At 45.9% G+C, this 19,815-nt stretch overlaps 1 protein-coding gene and 1 long non-coding RNA gene across 8 annotated transcripts in view; one reads left to right on the top strand and one right to left on the bottom strand.

Moving 5' to 3' along the window:
* The window catches only part of LOC137503867 (uncharacterized), a 116,495-nt gene extending 114,087 nt beyond the window's left edge, over nucleotides 1-2,408 (top strand). For both annotated transcript variants that reach the window (XR_011019356.1, XR_011019355.1), the window contains exon 4: nucleotides 2,333-2,408. This is a non-coding gene — a long non-coding RNA (uncharacterized lncRNA). The remainder of the gene's footprint in view (nucleotides 1-2,332) is intronic.
* Nucleotides 1-19,815, bottom strand: part of TRMT11 (tRNA methyltransferase 11 homolog) — a 254,699-nt gene that overhangs the window by 176,788 nt on the left and 58,096 nt on the right. For all 6 annotated transcript variants that reach the window (XM_068231475.1, XM_068231474.1, XM_068231476.1 and 3 more), the window contains 2 exons: nucleotides 2,438-2,507; nucleotides 145-276 (listed from right to left, as the gene is read on the bottom strand). In XM_068231475.1, coding sequence (XP_068087576.1) covers nucleotides 145-276; nucleotides 2,438-2,507 — 202 coding nt within the window. The remainder of the gene's footprint in view (nucleotides 1-144; nucleotides 277-2,437; nucleotides 2,508-19,815) is intronic.

Here is a 19,815-nt window from a genome sequence, read left to right as displayed (position 1 = left end):
CACTCATAGTGTGAACAAGCCCTAAGAGATGATCATGAGGGAATTCGTTATAAGACATAAATGCAGGATACATTAGCAATCTACATATATATATATATATATATAAAAAAAAAGTCTTAAATGTTGGTTTATTCAATTACTTACTCTGGACGGTACACTGGTAGCCAGTAGACCAACCTTCCTCCTACAACGAGGGACTCAGCTGCAAACTTCAACAGGTCCATGAAGATATCACTCAGATGATAATTTAACTGGACAGGAACATGGCACTGAGGGCTGTAGGGCAAGGCAAGTGACGCATATGAATAATAATTAACAAAAAAACTGAGCACAAAACCATGTGAAGAAGAAATGTCAACCTGACCACGAAAGTCATCTATTTAAAGGGATACCACAAGCGTCAGAAATTTTACTACATACCCTTGCTAACTTGACTGCTGAAAATACCGTGCATATATCAAGGCAATTTAACTGCTGAACGTTTTTAACTCTGAATGTAGTGGGTAATTTTCAAGATTCAAGCATTTTATTGCTTGAATCTTGAAAACTACTCACTACATTTACATAAAAAAAAAAGTTCAGCAGTTAAAACCGTTAAGTGACAAGACAATATACTCTGTACAGTGCTGCGGAAAATGCTGTCACATTTACACATCACCCAAAAGATAACAACACTAGTGTTAAGGAAAAAAAAATATGCCCATGAGGCATTGCATTACTCTGACAGCTCTAAGCATAACTCGGGGAGGCAAAGGCATGATGGGATTTGTAGTTTTGTCACAGCTGGAGTGCCAAGGTTAGCCATCACTGATCTAGTGTGTACATGTGTCCCCCAAGGTAGCTAAAGGTCTGGTGATGCCCGAGTCCATTGTTTCTCTCATCTCACCCACCAGAAGCCGCCCTATCATACACCTGGCATTGTCCCTTCTCCATAGAAACAGATGTAGCAGCAGGAAATGTCTCTACATTTTGATCTGGTTTTATCTCTTGAAGAAAAATTGTCCTCTTTTTATATAAGACTGGTATCAATCGTTTATCTTGCTGTACCATTTTCTCATTCTGTTCAGCAGGAAAATTCTTCCTATATTCAGTCTTGTCTATCAAAATCAGGCATACATTTTGCTTTTCAGAGATCAATGCTCGTTTATATGAAGGGCCACTCGTCAAAAAAATCTCACATAACTGAGTGATCAATTTTCAAACATTATTACCCTTTGCACTCACAAATGACATATAATCAGGAAAATAGACCTGATATAAAAATCTTTAAAGGTATTGGAAATGAAGGACATTAGTTATCAAAGCACTGTAGTGTTTAACTGGTTGTCTGATTGCATGTAATGTTTGACTTGTTTACCAAGTACTATCTATTATGGTTAACATTATTACCTCAAGTATTACCTCACGCATGGCCGGATTTCTGGCAAGGCCACATAGGCCATGGCCTAGGGCACCAGATAAACAAGGGGCGGCCTGCAGACAGTGGGCATTATTTGCAGGGCATTATTTGCAAGTGTCCAAACAAATGAAAGGGGTCAGGATAACTGCACTATTAGTACCAGCTGGCATCTGCCTGTGCAGTGCTACAGGCAGCTGCAGTCCGTTAATTAAATGTTTGTGAGCAGTGTGTGACTAGCAAAAAGCCAGACCTTGTCCAATGACATAGCAGCAGCTGCAGGCAGTTACAGAAGGCCGGGTCTCACGCACTTGGTGTGGGGGATGAAAGGACCAGGGGCAGCACCAGCAAATAATACAGAATACAGAAGGCAGCCTCTCACAGTACCCATTCCTTAATTATTGATTGGCCAGCACTGTTACCCTGAAAACAGCAGTGGGTACAGGACTCACTTTTACGTTTTGCTGACCCCACCCAATGTCCAATTGTGAACAACTTTTGACAATGTGTGTGTGGTGGACGGCTCCCACCACGCCCATCACCTGTAGATCGCTTGACTGACCAGTTCCCCCGTGTGACGTGATCGATTCACTTCACGTTGCCATGGAGACCTCGGCACTAGCCACAATAGTGGACAACAGCGGCCCAAAATGTTTCGTGTGTGTGTGTGTGTGTGTGTGTGGAGAGAGGTGGTAGGATACGGTTTCGGTTGGGGCGGCTGGTAATAGTCGGCCTTGGGCGGTAAGAAGTACAAATCCGGCCCTGACCTCACGTACTCCTTGGCATTTAGACATTTAATGGCAGTAGACCAAAATGGTGTATAAAATCCTATCCAAACATTCCGTAATATTATAAATGAGGTAAAGGCATTTATACAGTCATTTATTAATGATGATCTATTTATACAACTTCAAACTTTTCATAATGAATTCTCAGAAACATCCCCCCTGGAGTGCACTTGCGACGTGATGAGGACATGGACAACACAAATACAACAACAAGAACAGCAAGCTCATCAGCCTTGGTGAATAAAGAACTTACTACTGTTCTGCCTTTATGATTTCCTTCTGTGTGCCAGTCTTCCTTGTAGATTCTCGAATGCCATATGGAGCTACATATGGAAAAAGTATTATGATCAGTCTGACAATACAATGCAAAAGATTTATTTACAAAGCCCATCCCCATCTTGATTTCTCTCACAGCACTCCAATCTCTCCTTCCCACATTGGCATTCATATAGCATTTTTGACTTTCCAGGTTATAAAATAAAGGGCAAGCATTTTCCAGAAATGAGCCCCCACCTTTGCGTTCAAATAGTGCACAACTCCAGCTGTTGTACAGGCTACAGCCCCATTTAATATCTGTGATTTCATCAGATAAAACACGTCATCTATTGCTCAGTCCAAACACAGGTGTGCACAGAACTAATTTACAGCGATCTATAGACATAAACTGAGATCTATATCCTTCTGTGAGAACATATGGTTATATGCTTAAGTGTGCAACACCTTTTTACTGCTAATAAAAATATTACCCGTTACTCAAGTATGCAAGGAAGAATTTTATGACGACTGCCCTTAACAATATATATATACAGTATATATATATATATATATATATATATATATATATATATATATATATATATATATGTAGTCCAAGGGGGATCAGCAGCTCACACAAGTGGTTCCTTGTGAGTGTATGCCCGCAACTGAGGGAGCCCAATCCCTCTAGATCATATAGAAGAAGAAACGAGGAGTTGCAGCACACGGCTCTTTATTGAGCAAAAAAGATATACAGGCAGACGTTTCGGTTGTCCACAACCTTCCTCAATGCCACATAATGCAGTACAACATATGTAAATTTATACCCATGCAGACAGGAAATGACAGTAACGTGTCCACCCCCTTAAAGGGGAACTAACAAAATCATATATACAATAAGACATAAGTGTTAAATCCACACTTATCTCATCCAATTTCAGTCCATGATTCAAATCTCTGTGTCTGTATCCAATCCATGTCGTCCAATCATAATCAATCTCATAGTAATCCATCTATAATATTAAAAAAATACATCATAAGTATAAATGGAGGTCAAAGTCCCTATTCAAGCCATTTGGATGTAGGGACCCCAGTTTATGGATCCACATAACTTCTCTCTTTTTAAGAAGCCTCTTTTAGGTCTAGGTATATGGTCAATCACCATGAATTTTAAATCCACATCTCTATGTCCCATAGAGCGAAAATGTTTCGCTACCGGGAGGTCAGAAGTACCCCCCCTGACAGAGCTCCTGTGTTGACAGATGCGATCCCGCACCTTCTGTGTGGTTTCACCAATATATTTTAAGCCGCAAGGGCAAGTCAACAAATAGACAACAAAGGAGCTCTGGCAGGTAAGGAAGTGTCTGACCTGGAAGTCCTCCCCAAAGACAGATCCCTTAATCATGTGTTGGCATTCACTACATGAAAGACAAGGAAATGATCCTTTTCGTTTCGGACCCAAAAAAGTAGTGATGTCTGATGAAACTGGGGGAATATACGCCCTCACTAATCTACTGCCTATAGTCTCATTTCGTCTGTAGGCAGGTATGGGAGGTGAACCAAATTCAGGAATTTCTGGATATGCACCACCCAATATGTGCCAGTGTTTCTTAATACTAGAAAAAACTTTGTTGGAGTAACCGTGAAACTGGCAAACAAAGGGTAAACGTGCACCTCGAGAGGCCCTGATCCTGGTGTCCCCATCAGGGGTAGATATCTCATCTCGTACTTCCTGGATCAAGTCAGGAGGGTATCCCCGCTCTGAGAGTTTATCTGCCATCTGCTGTCTTCGGATATCAAGTACCCCCAGATCAGTCACAATCCTATCCACCCGGAGCAACTGGCTCCTTGCTACCGAACGGAAGACAGCAGGAGGATGAAAACTCTCAAAGCAGAGTAACTGGTTGCGATCAGTTGGCTTCCGATAAAAATCTGAAACCAATGTCCCCCCACATCGTTTGATTGTGGTATCAAGGAAATTCAGTTCAAACCGATCATAGGTAATCTCAAACTTGATATTGGAGTGGAATCGGTTGAGATCATCATGGAAGGTCAGGAGGGATCCAATGTCGCCCCGCCACACCGCAAAGATGTCATCAATGAAACGCCACCAGACACCGCAGTGTCTGGCGAACGCTTCACATGTATAGACACAACTGCTCTCAAAATGGTGCATAAAGGCCCCTGCAAAGGACGGGGCCACATTGGATCCCATCGCTGTACCCCGCAGCTGGAGATAAAAAGTCTCCCTGAACAAAAAATAATTGTTCTCCAATACAAAATGCAATAAAACATCAAAAAAAGACAATTGATGCTGTGTGTATGTACCAGCCGATTCCACCAATTTGAGACATGCTTGTATCCCTTCAGATTGGGGGATCGATGTATAAAGGGACGAGACGTCCCAACTGACCAACCAGAGATCCTCCATTTCATCAAACCTCAGTGTGGACACCTTACATAAAAAATCGGAGGTGTCCCTAATGTAAGACGGAATGGTATGTATCAATGGGGACAACACTTTGTCCAATAGTGTGGCACTCGGGGTAAAAATCGACCCTATGCCCGCCACTATGGGACGTCCAGGGGGTTTTCCAGAGTTCTTGTGTACTTTTGGCAGGGTATATAAAACCGGAGTAATGGGCTTAAAATATATTGGTGAAACCACACAGAAGGTGCGGGATCGCATCTGTCAACACAGGAGCTCTGTCAGGGGGGGTACTTCTGACCTCCCGGTAGCAAAACATTTTCGCTCTATGGGACATAGAGATGTGGATTTAAAATTCATGGTGATTGACCATATACCTAGACCTAAAAGAGGGGGCGATCGGGTTCTGCTTCTTAAAAAGAGAGAAGTTATGTGGATCCATAAACTGGGGTCCCTACATCCAAATGGCTTGAATAGGGACTTTGACCTCCATTTATACTTATGATGTATTCTTTTAATATTATAGATCGATTACTATGAGAGTGATTATGATTGGACGACATGGATTGGATACAGACACAGAGATTTGAATCATGGACTGAAATTGGATGAGATAAGTGTGGATTTAAAGGGACACTTAAGTCAAACAAAAAAAATGAGTTTTACTCACCTGGGGCTTCCAATAGCCTCCTGCAGCTGTCCGGTGCCCTCGCCGTCTCCCTCCAATCCTCCTGGCCCCGCCGGCAGCCACTTCCTGTTTTGGTGACAGGAGCTGACAGGCTGGGTGCACGTGCATCTCTCACATGTGACTCGGCGGCGGCTGCTCTGCGGTGGCAGCGCTGGAAGTGCTCCCGCTCTCTCTCCGTGTCAGAGCGGTCAGCTGTTTGGGGTGAGCATATATCGGCACCTGGTCCTGGGGGGGAGAGGGGGGTCGGGCAGAGCTAGGCATGCTATGCATGCTCAGCAGTATCTGATATGCGGCTTTGCTTCCGGAGCTTGGGGAAAAGGATACATAGTAAAAAATTATATTGATTTTTAACTTCTACAATGCCTTTTTGGCTCATTTAAATAGTAAATAAAACATTGCAAGAGAGATTTAATTTTCAGTTTTGGGGCTAACAGTTACTCTTTAATAGATTTTCATTAAGATTTCCAAGTACTTATTGAAGCCATATTGTCTACTCTATTAAAAATCTCAAAAAGGTAGGCACAGACTACACAGTTTTTTATGGATTAGACATTAGGTTTAATATCAACACTAAATCTACTGAAAATCTACTGAACCTGTGTTAAAGCCCCCTGAAAAAAAAAAAAAAAAAAAGGTTGCTTTTTACTTACCTGGGGTTTCACCCAGCCCCTCCAACCCTTCCCCCGCATAGTCTTCGAGGTCCCCTTTATTGTGCTGCTGTCACCCAAATTAAAATTTGGATGATGAGGTAGCACATGACCTAGTTGTATCGGAGACTTTAAAGGGAACCCTGAACAGTAATCCAATATGGCCAAATGAACTTACTTAGTCCGTGAGGTCCTACAGCGTCCTACGGGCTCCCTCTGTTCTTCTCACTGTAGCTCCATTGGAGCGGCAACTTCAGCCAAAGTCGTACGTAGCTGTGCATGCACAGACCCTCCACACGCTCGATGCCGTGAATGCTTCTGCGTACAGTTCTTGAAAGAATGAACTGCTCACGCTGATGGGCAGGCAAGATGGGCTACCTATACATGGGAGCTAATCTGGCTACCAATACTTGGGGGGAGGGTGGTTAATCTAGCTATCTATATTGGGGGGTGCTAATCTGGCTTCTTATAAATGGGGGGTTAAGTGTCTACCTATATTTGGGAGGCAAATTGGGCTACCTATACATGGGGGGCTGATCCATCTGAAATGCCCCTTACGAAAATTCCTATTAAAATGCTTGAGGAAAAAACAAAACAGATGTGAAATAGGTCCATGCAAGAACATGTAAAGATGTGCTGAAAGTAAAGGTAGGCACATATTATGCAACTTTCTGTATTTGATAATCAACTGAAAAAAGAAAGCCTCCTCAATTGACATGCAATCCTTTTATCAACCAATCACTGATCACAAAAGGCCATTCTAATGCTGGGAATAGACGGTGCATTTCTGCGGCTCGATTATGCCGCCGGATCGATTCCTGCTTGTCCCCGTGGGCGCCTGGATCGATTCCCGCTCGTCCCCGCGGGCGCTTCTCTTATCTTCTGCTTGTTTTTTTCCATTAACCCGCCCGCGGTATCGATCCGGCGGGTGACCGGACACGTCGGAATGTATCAATCGAGCCATCTAATGGCTCGATTATGCCGCAGAAACGCACCGCCCATTCCCAGCATTAGGAAGGCCAAACAGTCAAGCAGGCAGCAGGTGGGAGGAAGACATTTTTGCTGAGATATAACTGAATATCCAGTGGCAATGTGGTGTCTGCCCCGTGTATTAGTAAAAATACTGAACTGCTCATCTTTAACCTATTGGTGGGTGATCAGATTGCCCGCAAGAGGCAGGTTAGGGGCTGATTGATGGGTGGCAGTGACAGGGAGTGACAGGGGGTGATTGGTGATTGGCAGGTGATTGACAGGTGATCAGTGGGTTATTACAGGGAAGAACAGATGTAATTAATGCACTGGCGAATTGATAAGGGGGGGTCAGAGGGCAATCTGAGCGTGTGGGCGGGTGATTGGGTGCCCGCAAGGGGCAGATTAGGGTCTGATCTGATAGGTAAAAGTGACAGGTGGTGATAGGGGGTGATTGATGGGTGATTGATGGGTAATTAGTGGGTGTTTAGAGGAGAGAATAGATGTAAACAATGGATTTGGGAGGTGATCTGATGTCGGATCTGCGGGCGATCTATTGGTGTGGGGGGGTGATCAGATTGCCCGCAAGGGGCAGGTTAGGGGCTGATTGATGGGTGGCAGTGACAGGGGGTGATTGACGGGTGATTGACAGGTGATCAAGGGGGATAGATACATACAGTACATGGGGGGGGGGGGGTCGGGGGGGGGGGGGTCTGGGGAGAATCTGAGGGGTGGGGGGGGTGATTAGGAGGGAGCAGGGGGAAGGGGGGGGGGGATAAAAAAAAATTGCGTTGACAGTTAGTGACAGGGAGTGATTGATGGGTGATTAGGGGGGTGATTGGGTGCAAACATGGGTCTGGGGAGTGGGCAGGGGGGGGGTCTGATGGGTGCTGTGGGCGATCTGGGGCGGGGAAAATCAGTGTGCTTGGTGCGACATAGGGTGGCTGCAGCCTGCCCTGGTGGTCCCTCGGACACTGGGACCACCAGGGCAGGAGGCAGCCTGTATAATACACTTTGTAAACATTACAAAGTGTATTATACACTTTGTATGCGGCGATCGTCGGGTTAACATCCCGCCGGCGCTTCCGTATGGCCGGCGGGATGTTGCGGCGGGTGAGCGGCGCCAGGCGGAGGATCGCGTCACGGATGACGCGATCGCTCCGCCCATGCCCCTACAAGGACCGCCGCCATTTGTCTATACGGCGGTCCTTGCGGGGTGCACTTCCCGGCCGCCAATTGTACATACGGCGGTCGGGAAGTGGTTAAGGACCAAAGACTTTCTTTTCTAAAATACGAGCATTGATCCCTGTGATTGGCTCACAGTGATCACAGGGCCAGAAGCCAATGAAAATTGGCTCCTGACCGAGACACAGAGCTCTGCTGTCAGGTTACAGCATCGGCACAAAGGGAGCGGAGTGTACACGGCAAATGCGGAAGTTAAAATCTACGAACTGGCAGGAATAAACGGACATAAACAGGGTGCATATTTCAACTAGCCTCGTCCAGGAGTTAATTTACAAATTGCAAAAGGTCAACAGAACCCATTAATAAAAATGCAATTCACATCACTAATGTCGTGATTACTACATCACATTATTAGGTTGAGTTAAAAAGCACCCAATTTTTGCCACCATTAGATACTGTAAATAAACAAAAAATATTATGGTTGAAAATAAACTTTATATCGAAATCTATAAATAAAACAGAAGACTTTTCCCACCTGAAAAAAACAATTGTGCTTGTTTCAGGTGACAGTGGAGTATTTGTACTAAGGTCCTTTGATGTTTAAGAAAAATTTGCCAACTCCATTTTTTCTCCACTACAGGTCCAGCGGGACTTTATCTGCTCATTGTCATCTCTTCATGGGAACAAAATGTTCCTCAACAGAGAGATTAGCAGCTTGTTTGTACGGTGATCATGGGTAAACGCTTATTCAAAATGATCAAGAACAATAATGAAAAATGCTGTATGCAACTGAACCACTTCCCGACCGCTGCATGTGCAAATGGCAGCCGGGAAGTGGAGACCGCAAGGACCACCGCATGTACAAATGGCGGCGGTCCTTGTATGGGCATGGGCGGAGCGATCGCGTCATCCGTGACGCGATCCTCCGCCGGGGATCGATAGCCGGCAATTTAGCCTCCAGCTCGCCAGGCCACTTAGCAGCGCCGGCGAGCTGAGGAATATAAAAATCCGGCCAATCAGTGCGTATAAGGCACTTTGTTAGGTAAACAAAGTGCCTTATACATGCTTCCTCCTCGCCTCGTGGTCTCATTGTTCCAGAGACCACCAGCGAGGAGGAAGCATTCTGTGAGTATACAAAACAGTGCTTTTTTTTGCCCACAGCCCCCCTGATCTCCCACCCCAGCCTTCAGACCCCCCCCTGATCACCCCAGCAGAACCCTGCCAGCACCCTTGCACCCCTCTAAAACCCCCACCCCCCCCCCCACCTGCCACTATCGACGCTATCCCTTAGCTTAGGTCCCTAACTGCCTCCTAATCACCCCTGACCCCCCCTACCTTTAGATCACCCCCAGACCCCATCCCAGACTACCCCCCTGTATACTGTATACATCTGTATACAGCTACCTTACCCCCTGATCCCCCTCTGATCACCTGTCTATCACCTGTCCATGACCCCTCAGCACCCCCACCCATCAGAGCAGACCCTTACTGCCCCGCGGGGGCAACCGATCACCTGCCCAGACCCTCGATTGCCCTCAGACCCCCCTCCTGATTACATCCCCTGCACATTGTTTACATCTGTCCTCCCCAGCAATCACTAACTGATCTTTGATCAGTAACCACGTTTCTGCCTCTCATCAGATCAGGACTCAGTCTGCCCCGTGCTGGCTCCTGATCAACCCCCCACCCCCTCAAATCGCCCTCAGACCCCCCCCTTATCACTGTCCGAGTGCATTGTATTTGACTGTGCTGTGATTGTATTTGATTGTGCTGCAATTGTATTCGATTGTCCCGTGATCTGCTTCGATTGTCCCGTGATTGTTTTTTTGCCTCTGAGACCCCACTTCCCGCCACCCCCAACCCCACCCTCCCCCCCACCACCTCCAACCACCACCTCCAACCACCACCTTCCGAGTGCATCAGATTTGCTTGTGATGTGATTGGATTCGATTGTGCTGTAATTGTATTTGATTGTCCCGTGATCCGCTTCGATTGTCCCGTGATTGTTTGATTGCCTCTGAGACCTTACTTCCCGCCACCCCCACCCCCACCCTCCCCCCCACCACCTCCAACCACCACCTTCCGAGTGCATCAGATTTGCTTGTGCTGTGATTGGATTCGATTGTGCTGTAATTGTATTTGATTGTCCCGTGATTGTTTGATTGCCTCTCAGACCCCACTTCCCACCAACCCCCCCACCACCACCCCCCATCACCTTCCGAGTGCATCAGATTTGATTGTGCTGTGATTGGATTAGATTGTGCTGTAATTGTATTTGATTGTCCCGTGATCGGCTTTGATTGTCCCGTGATTGTTTGATTGCCTCTGAGACCCCACTCGCCAGCACCCACAATACCTCTCAAATACTCCCTTTTGCTAAGTAGGTGCTCTTTTTTTCTGGGAAGTCTCGGAGGAAAACCCCATAAATTTAGCAGTCCACAATGGCAAGAAGGGGGATTTCCGATGAGGAGGTATACAGGTACATGGACCAGTCGGATGAGAGCGTTTGGGAAGACTCATCCGACGAATCATCCGGGTCCGAATTTGAACCTGTGGAAAGCAGTGGTTCTCTGACCGAAAGTGACGACGAGGTTTTGGTCCCGGCTAGAGCCAGGCGTACCAGACCCCATGTCGTTAGAGCGCAGGTGGCGCAGGATCCTCCTCAAGGGCAGCAGGGTGGTGCTAGCGCTGATGAGAGTTTTCTTGGTTGGGCAGGCACCAGCAGCGCAGCATCTCCTGGACTTAGTACCAGTACTTCCGTAGACCCTGGTGAAGTGGTGAGCGCCAGCATGGAAGTTGAAACTGGTACGGTGGCACGTGCAGTAGTACCCCCGTCGCAGCCACCAAGAAGACGGGCCCGTAGTACCCATAGACTCCCAGAGGTGCTGGCACATCCAGATTGGCAATCCCCTGATTCCGCCGCACCCGTAGTGCCCCCTTTCACCGCCCAGTCTGGAGTCCAGGTGGCGACAGCTCATCTAGGAACGGCCCTAGACTTTTTGCAGCTGGTCATCACCCAGGTTCTCTTGGACTTAATTGTGGTTGAGACCAACCGTAAAGCCACACAATTCATCATCGAGCACCCGGAGAGCAGCTATGCCCAGCCTTTCCGGTGGAAACCAGTCCAAGTTTCCGACATTAAAATCTTTTTGGCCCTTATCCTTCACTTGGGACTAATGAAAAAGAATGTATTGCGGTCGTATCGGTCTACGAACCCAGTACATCATGTTCCCTTGTACCCTGCTGCCATGTCCAGGACACGATTTGAGTCCATCCAGCGCTTCCTGCACTTCAACGACGACAAAACCTGTCATGAAAAGGGCCACCCTGCTTATGACCGGCTCCACAAAATTCGGCCCCTCATAGACCACCTGTCATCAACATTTGCAGATGCTTATACCCCTGAACAGAACATCTGCGTAGACGAGTCCCTCTTACGCTTTACCGGGCGCCTTGGCATCAAACAGTACATCCAAAGCAAGCGTGCCCGGTATGGGGTGAAACTGTAGAAGCTCTGTGAAAGGGCCACAGGCTATACATGTCGTTTTAGGGTCTATGAGGGAAAAGACTCAAAATTGGAGCTGGTCGGATGCCCTGACTACCTGGGGAGCAGTGGAAAGGTTGTGTGGGACTTGGTGTCACACTTGTTCCAGAAGGGGTACCATCTTTATGTGGGCAACTATTACACAAGTGTGGCCCTCTATCAGCACTTAAAGTTAGAAGGAATCCGATGCTGTGGCACTGCGCGGCCTAGTCGTCAGGGCTTCCCCCAACGGCTCGTTACCACCAGACTTTAACGGGGGCAGAGGGCCGCCTTGCGTACTGACGACCTGCTCGCGGTGAAATGGAGGGACAAGAGGGACGTTTACTTTCTGTCCACCATTCACACAGACACGACAGTCCAAATTCAACGGGCAACTGAGGTCATTGAAAAGCCCCTTGTCGTCCACAAATATAATGTCAACATGGGAGGGGTGGACTTCAATGACCAGAGGTTAGCGCCCTATTTAATTTCCCGGAAAACAAGACGCTGGTATAAGAAACTGTCTTTTTATCCGATTCAATTGGCAGTTTACAACAGCTTTGTTCTCTACAGTAAGGTTGGGAGAACTGGATCTTTCCTTCAATTTCAGGAACAGATCGTTCTGGACCTCCTGTATCCAGGAGGTGCCAGGGCCCCCCCCCCCAGATGCAACTAGCCGACTGCATGCAAGGCATTACGCCTATCAGATTCCGTGTGCCCCAGGTCAACGCATCCGAAGAAAATGTTGTCGTGTCTGCAGTAGTGCTAGAAGAAGGAATGACACCAATTTTTATTGTCCCAAATGTCCTGACCAGCCTGGCCTATGCCTAGGGGAGTGCTTTGAGAGGTACCACGAGCAGGTACACTATTAGAACCTAGGGAACTCCAGACACAGGAGTAGGCACACACTCAGTGGTCTTTCACACATTGTCCCAGGGGGAGGAGAGGTAAGCTTGAAAACCAAACAGGTAAGCATAAAAGTCAGAAGAAGGATCGGTTTCCATGCTTGATATTGCTGATCTGTCCTGGGTTGGCGATATAAGACGGCATGTTTGAATTTCCCTTGAGTGTGGACACCCCCAGTTTATATGTGATTTACTTTGGGCCTATGATGATACTTTAATACCACACAGAGTCATCTCTATTGGCAGGCATATTGCTGTATACTAAAGTTCTGAGGCCCAGTCACATAAGTTGGTGGCTCACCCTGAGTGCAGGGTGGCACGGGGTGTCTCTCTCCTGAGGTTATCACTGCCATTGATGTGGAGGAAGATCTGCCATTGATGTGGAGCAAGGTATGTTTGCCGTTCATTTTTCCTTTCAGCCCAGAGTGCATTACCCGTATACCCAATATAAGGAGTATAGCAGAAACTCCTAATACTGGCCATACAGGTAATGATTGCAGAGACCCTAAAATGCCAGGACAGACTCCACAAATGACCCCATTTTGGAAAGAGGACACCCTAAAAAATTATGTGAGGTGCACGGTGAGTTAATAGAAGATTTTAGTTTTTGTCACAAGTTAGCAGAATCTCCGTACTCGGGAGAAGTAGTACAATGTGTTTTGGGGTGTATTTTTACACATACCCATGCTGGGTGGGAGAAATAACTCTGTAAATGGACAATTGTGTGTAAAAAAATCGAAAGATTGTCATTTACAGAGGTATTTCTCCCACCCAGCATGGGTATGTGTAAAAATACACCCCAAAACACATTGTACTACTTCTCCCGAGTACGGCGATACCACATGTGTGGCACTTTTTTGCACCCTAACTGCGCTAAGGGGCCCAAAGTCCAATGAGTACCTTTAGGATTTCAAGGGTCATTTTGCGGCATTTGGTTTTTAGACTACTCCTCACGGTTTAGAGCCCCTAAAATGCCAGGGCAGTATAGAAACCCCACAAATGACCTCATTTTAGAAAGAAGACATACCAAGGTATTCCGTTAGGAGTATGGCGAGTTCATAAAAGATTTTATTTTTTGTCACAAGTTAGCGGAAATTGATTTGTATTTTGTTTTTCACAAAAAGTGTCACTTTCCGCTAACTTGTAACAAAAAATAAAATCTTCTATGAACTCACCATAGTCCTAACAGAATACCTTGGGGTGTCTCCTTTCTCAAATGGGGTCATTTGTGGGGTTCCTATACTGCCCTGGCATTTTAGGGGCCCTAAACCGTGAGGAGTAGTCTGGAAATCAAATGCCGCAAAATGACCTGTGAAATCCTAAAGGTACTCATTGGACTTTGGGCCCCTTAGCGCAGTTAGGGTGCAAAAAAGTGCCACACATGGGGAATCGCCGTACTCGGGAGAAGTAGTACAATGTGATTTGGGGTGTATTTTTACACATACCCATGCTGAGTGGGAGAAAGATCTCTGTAAATGGACAATTGTGTGTAAAAAAAAAATCAAAAAATTGTCATTTACAGAGATATTTCTCCCACCCAGCATGGGTATGTGTAAAAAATACACCCCAAAACACATTATATTACTTCTCCTAAGTACGGCAATACCACATGTGTGGCACTTTTTTGCAGCCTAACTGCGCTAAGGGGTCCAAAGTCCAATGAGCACCTTTAGGCTTTACAGGGGTGCTTACAATTTAGCACCCCCCAAAATGTCAGGACAGTAAACACACCCCACAAATGACCCCATTTTGGAAAGTAGACATTTCAAGGTATTCAGAGAGGGGCATGGTGAGTCCGTGGCAGATTTCATTTTTTTTTTTGTCGCAAGTTAGAAGAAATGGAAACTTTTTTTTTTGGTCACAAAGTGTCATTTTCCGCTTACTTGTGACAAAAAATAATATCTTCTATGAACTCACTAGGCCTCTCAGTGAATACTTTGGGATGTCTTCTTTCCAAAATGGGGTCATTTGGGGGGTATTTATACTATCCTGGAATTCTAGCCCCTCAAAAAACATGTCAGGTGGTCAGAAAACTCAGAGATGCTGGAAAATGGGAAAATTCACTTTTTGCATCATAGTTTGTAAACGCTATAACTTTTACCCAAACCAATAAATATAAGCTGAATGGTTTTTTTTTAATCAAAAACATGTTTCTCCACATTTTTCGTGCTGCATGTATACATAAATTTTACTTTATTTGAAAAATGTCAGCATAGAAAGTTAAAAAAATCATTTTTTTGACAAAATTCATGTCTTTTTTGATGAATATAATAAAAAGTAAAAATCGCAGCAGCAATCAAATAGCACCAAAAGAAAGCTTTATTAGTGACAAGAAAAGGAGCCAAAATTCATTTAGGTGGTAGGTTGTATGAGCGAGCAATAAACCGTGAAAGCTGCAGTGGTCTGAATGGAAAAAAAGGGTCTGGTCCTTAAGGGGGGGTAAAGCCCACAGTCCTCAAGTGGTTAAAGAGAATCTGAAGTGAGTATAAAACTATATATAATATATAAAACTTTATATTCAGCAGGGGCATGTGTGCCCCTGCTAAACCGCCGCTATCGCGCCACACAACGGGGGTCCCTTACCCCCCAAATCCCCTCCGTCCTCGCCGGGGATCTCTTCCGCATTGAGGCAGGGCTAACCGCTGCAGCCCTGTCTCACGCGCGTCTGTCAGCGCGTAGCTCCGCCTCTCCCCCGCCAGTCTCAGTCTTCCTTCACTGAGAGGGGCGGGGGAGAGGCGGTGATGCGCCGCTGATAGACGCGCTGTGAGGCAGGACTGCAGCAGTTAGCTCTGCCTCTAGGAGCAGCAAAATCTACGACCAAGTTGGTCGTAGATTTTGCAGGGGGGGAATTGGGGGGTAAGAGACCCCCGTGGTGCGGCGGGATAGCGGCGGTTTAGCAGGGGCACACATGCCCCTGCTGAATATAAGAGGAAGCGAGTTTTTTTTACTCGCTTCAGTGTCTCTTTAAGTGAAAAATGAATTTGACAAGATAAGAGAAGCAATAAAAAAAACTATCACTTTGAGTGCTCATGTAAGTGCCTCACTTTGACTGGGTACTTTAGTTGCTGCGTCCTACTGATCCATGTGTAGATAGGGTTAAAGTCAGAAGGTTACATACACTCACCGTGAACTCATTAAAGTGGACCCAAATTAAAAATACAAGATTTCAGAAATAAAATCTATTTTCTAACTTATAAAAATAAATAGCAGCCTTTTTTCAGCTGCATGATGGCAAATATAAAATATTTTACATTTATTGGAGGAACCCCTCCCTTCCTTTCATATTGCCGGGACAGAATCCGGCAGACTGGTGGAGGAGATAAAAAACAAAACACAGGCTGCTACTGATGAGGTCACAGGGGAGGTGATCTCAGCTTGTGTTAGATTTCACACAGACAACGCCCCTGTGACGGAGAGTAGCTAATGTCAAACACACCCATGATCTAAAACCTCCTACTAATCTCAGAAGTAATGGCTGCCACCTGCATAACCCTAGTTATGAAAAGAGAAGGGTGAAAAGCATGCACTGAAATGCTCATAGGCTTGCAGGAGTGTTTATTTATCTTTGTGTGTGTCAGAGTGGTGCAACTAATTATTTTGAATTAAAAAAATGTTTGGTTTGGGTCCTCTTTAAAGTGACCCCTCCATAGATTTTATACTTACAGACCATACATTTGGCATGCTGTTAAAGACATTTACTTTGTGCTGGGCACGTAATTTTTCCAGCAACATTCATAGATTATTTCCATTTTATTGACTATATCACAATTTCAGTGGGCCGCTAGTTTGCATACAATTTGCCTTTATAGATCTTGGAAATTATGTCAAGTCTTTAGCTATCAGCAGCTAATTTTTTTAACAGGTGTCAACATGTGGATGTATATTAAGATCTAACTGCCTCTTTGCTTGACATAAGGATTTTCTTTAAACCTTCCACAAACCCAGTTCCTATTTGTGAACAGCTTCCAAATACCTGGAGGTTCTACACTCATCTGTAGGAAAAAAAAATGTGTGCAAGTATAAGCATCATGGGAGCACACCACTGTTCTACTGCTCAGGAAGGTAACCCATTTTTCTCCTAGAGCAGGGGTCTCAAACTCGCGGCCCTCGATACAATATTTTGTGGCCCTCGCCGGCAAAAGCTTCCTTATAGTTCGCTTCAGTGCTCCCAAGTAATCCGCCGCATCCCCGCCGCTAAACGAGGGCTGCAGAGCAAATCGCCCGGGGGGGCAATCCGACGGCATTTCCTGGAAGGGGCAGAGCTTTCAGCCTCTCCCCGCCCCTCTCTGTGAAGGAAGAGTTAGAGGGGCGGGCAGAGGCGGCGATGCGCCGCGATTCTGAAATTCCTTATGCGGCCCAGCCTCATCCTAACCTAAAAGGCTGATCAGCAAGCAATGCACAATACTCCAAGGCTGCTGTGAAAGAGCCAGACTGCACTTTATGTCTGCTAACCAAAGAACACTATCCCCAGTGGCGAAAATAGGGGTAGGAGCTTCATGTAGGGGGAAGAGGCGTTTTGCTGTAGGAGGGGCCTGTGCATTTCAAAACATATCTGGAGCGAAGTAGTGCTTTTCGGCGCTGCTACATTTGGGTGCAGCCGGTGCCACCATAGACTATAATGGGAATCAGTCTATAGTGGCGCTCGGTGAGTAATGTCGGCGCCGTCAGAAGACGGAGCCGAAGTTGCTTAAAAAACACAATAATTCTGCCTCCAGTAATCGCTGGAAGCCGAATTATATCATTCCCCACCATCTATGGTGACCTGGAGGGGAAATAGTAATTAACACGGCCCGGACTTGTGCAGAAGCAGGATCAGCCATACACCGGCTGTATCCTGCGCCCAAGTCTATCGGCGCTGTTTTCATATGTACTCATCTGGCATTATGAGAAAGGAAACGTATATGGATATACATGCTCAGCTGTGGACAGACTCTGTATCACAGAACTCAGCAGTGCGTACTACACATGTCAAAAAAACATGAAGGTGCACCACCGGGTTCTGCAATATGGGGTCTGTCTGTGGAGCAGGGCATGCCAGTGTCCTGGTGGGGTCCTATAAGCGCTGCACTGCTGCAGAGGCAGAGTAGCTAAGATCGGCAGCATTTCAACTGGTGCTCCTGAGGGTGCTATAAAAGATTTCCAGACACAATTACACACACACACAGGTATTTGGCAAATAAGAATGATATAGAGATTGATAGATAGATAGATAGATAGATAGGGGCTGTATAGTGTACTAGTTAAGGGCTCTCTCAAATCTCAGCTCTTCCTGTTCAGTAACTCAGCACCTTTTCAGTAAGTATATATATATATATATATATATATATATATATATATATATATATATATATATATATACACACATACATACTAGGCCTGAACGATTTTAGGAAAAGATTGAATCACACGATTTCTGTCAGAAATTGCGATTTCGATTCGATTCACGATTTTCTTCAAATCAAGCTTTATCACTAATTTAACAATGTGCACAGTAACTAAGGAACAGCTAAAGAATAGCACCTTAGTTTCACAGTGTCCCCACTGCAGCTTTGCAGAAAGCAGAAAGATCAAAAGACAGTCACACAGCAGTCATCATCATTATCACGCTAACACACTGTGCAGCATAGCAGAGGCTTGAATGACAGGAGTTTGGGCGGAGTCTGCTGCCCATGTTACAGTTTGATTGACATGTGGGCGGAGTCTGCCGCCCGCCCAGCAAATGATGTGTAAGCACTGGGGAGGAGGGAGTTACCTAGTGAGAGCCAGTCTGCTGCTCATCACACCACTTAATAAAAGTGACACAAATCACAAAAGGTGATTGTCAGCAATCAGGAGATTCAGCCTGCCACCTCCCCAGCTTATGATGGGGAGGTCTGGGTGGGAGCGAGGAGTGAGACGCGGGAACAGGATGTGAGAGCGGAGGTGGGCGGAGTCAGCCGCTCGTAATACAAGGTGATTGACAGCCTTGTGGGCAAGGTCTGCCGCCCACCTAGCTAATGCTCCGGAGATGTTGGGAGGAGTGAGCCGCACGAGTGAGAGAGCCTGTGGGCGGCGACTGTTTGCCGCCCTCTGCACTGATTGGCTACACACTCGGCGGAAGTTAGGGGAGAGAGTGAGCCAGCTGCACTCAGAAAACGAGTGACGAACGCTGGTGCTGAGCTGCCGCCGCAAACCGCCGCTAAACAGAGCGGGAGAGTGGACTGCAGAGGTGGTAAATATCGTTGCCATGGCGATCACGGAATCGTCATTTCCATGATCGAGATTTCGATAGAAAAACGATTTATCATTCAGCCCTAATACATATACACACACATACATAATATATATATATATATATATATATATATATATATATATATATATATATATATATATACACATACACACATATATATATATATATATATATATATATATACACACACACACACACACATATTATATACACACACACATATTATATACACACACATATACATATACACACACATATACATATACACACACATATACATATACACACACACACACACACTTCCTTCACTCCTACTACCATTGAGGAAGTCAACCACCTACTGCAGACTTCCCATACCACTACCTCCCCCCTTGACCCTATCTTTTCTGATCTACTTCAGCCTCACTTCACGGATTTGGCCCCAGTCCTCACTACCCAGGCACCTTCCCCTCAGACTTCAAGCAGGCCACAGTACTGCCCCTGCTCAAAAAACCCTCCCTCGACCCCTCGCTACCCTCCAACTACCGCCCTATCTCCCTCCTCCCCTTTGCCTCAAAACTCCTTGAGCGTCTGGTTCACAAACGCCTGACCCAGTACCTTAATGCCAACTCACTACTAGACCCACTGCAATCTGGATTTCGGCCTGCCCACTCAACCGAAACGGCTCTAACCAAAGTGGTCAATGACCTTGCCTTAGCTAAAGCTGAAGGTAAATACTCCATTCTCCTCCTCCTTGACCTTTCAGCAGCTTTTGATACAGTAGATCATCCCCTACTCCTCCAGTCCCTCCAGTCCA

This window comes from Hyperolius riggenbachi, chromosome 4 (genome assembly GCF_040937935.1).
Source record: "Hyperolius riggenbachi isolate aHypRig1 chromosome 4, aHypRig1.pri, whole genome shotgun sequence".
Taxonomy (NCBI): domain Eukaryota; kingdom Metazoa; phylum Chordata; class Amphibia; order Anura; family Hyperoliidae; genus Hyperolius; species Hyperolius riggenbachi.
The sequence above is the reverse complement of the archived record's forward strand: the minus strand, read 5'-3'. Positions and strand labels throughout refer to the sequence as shown.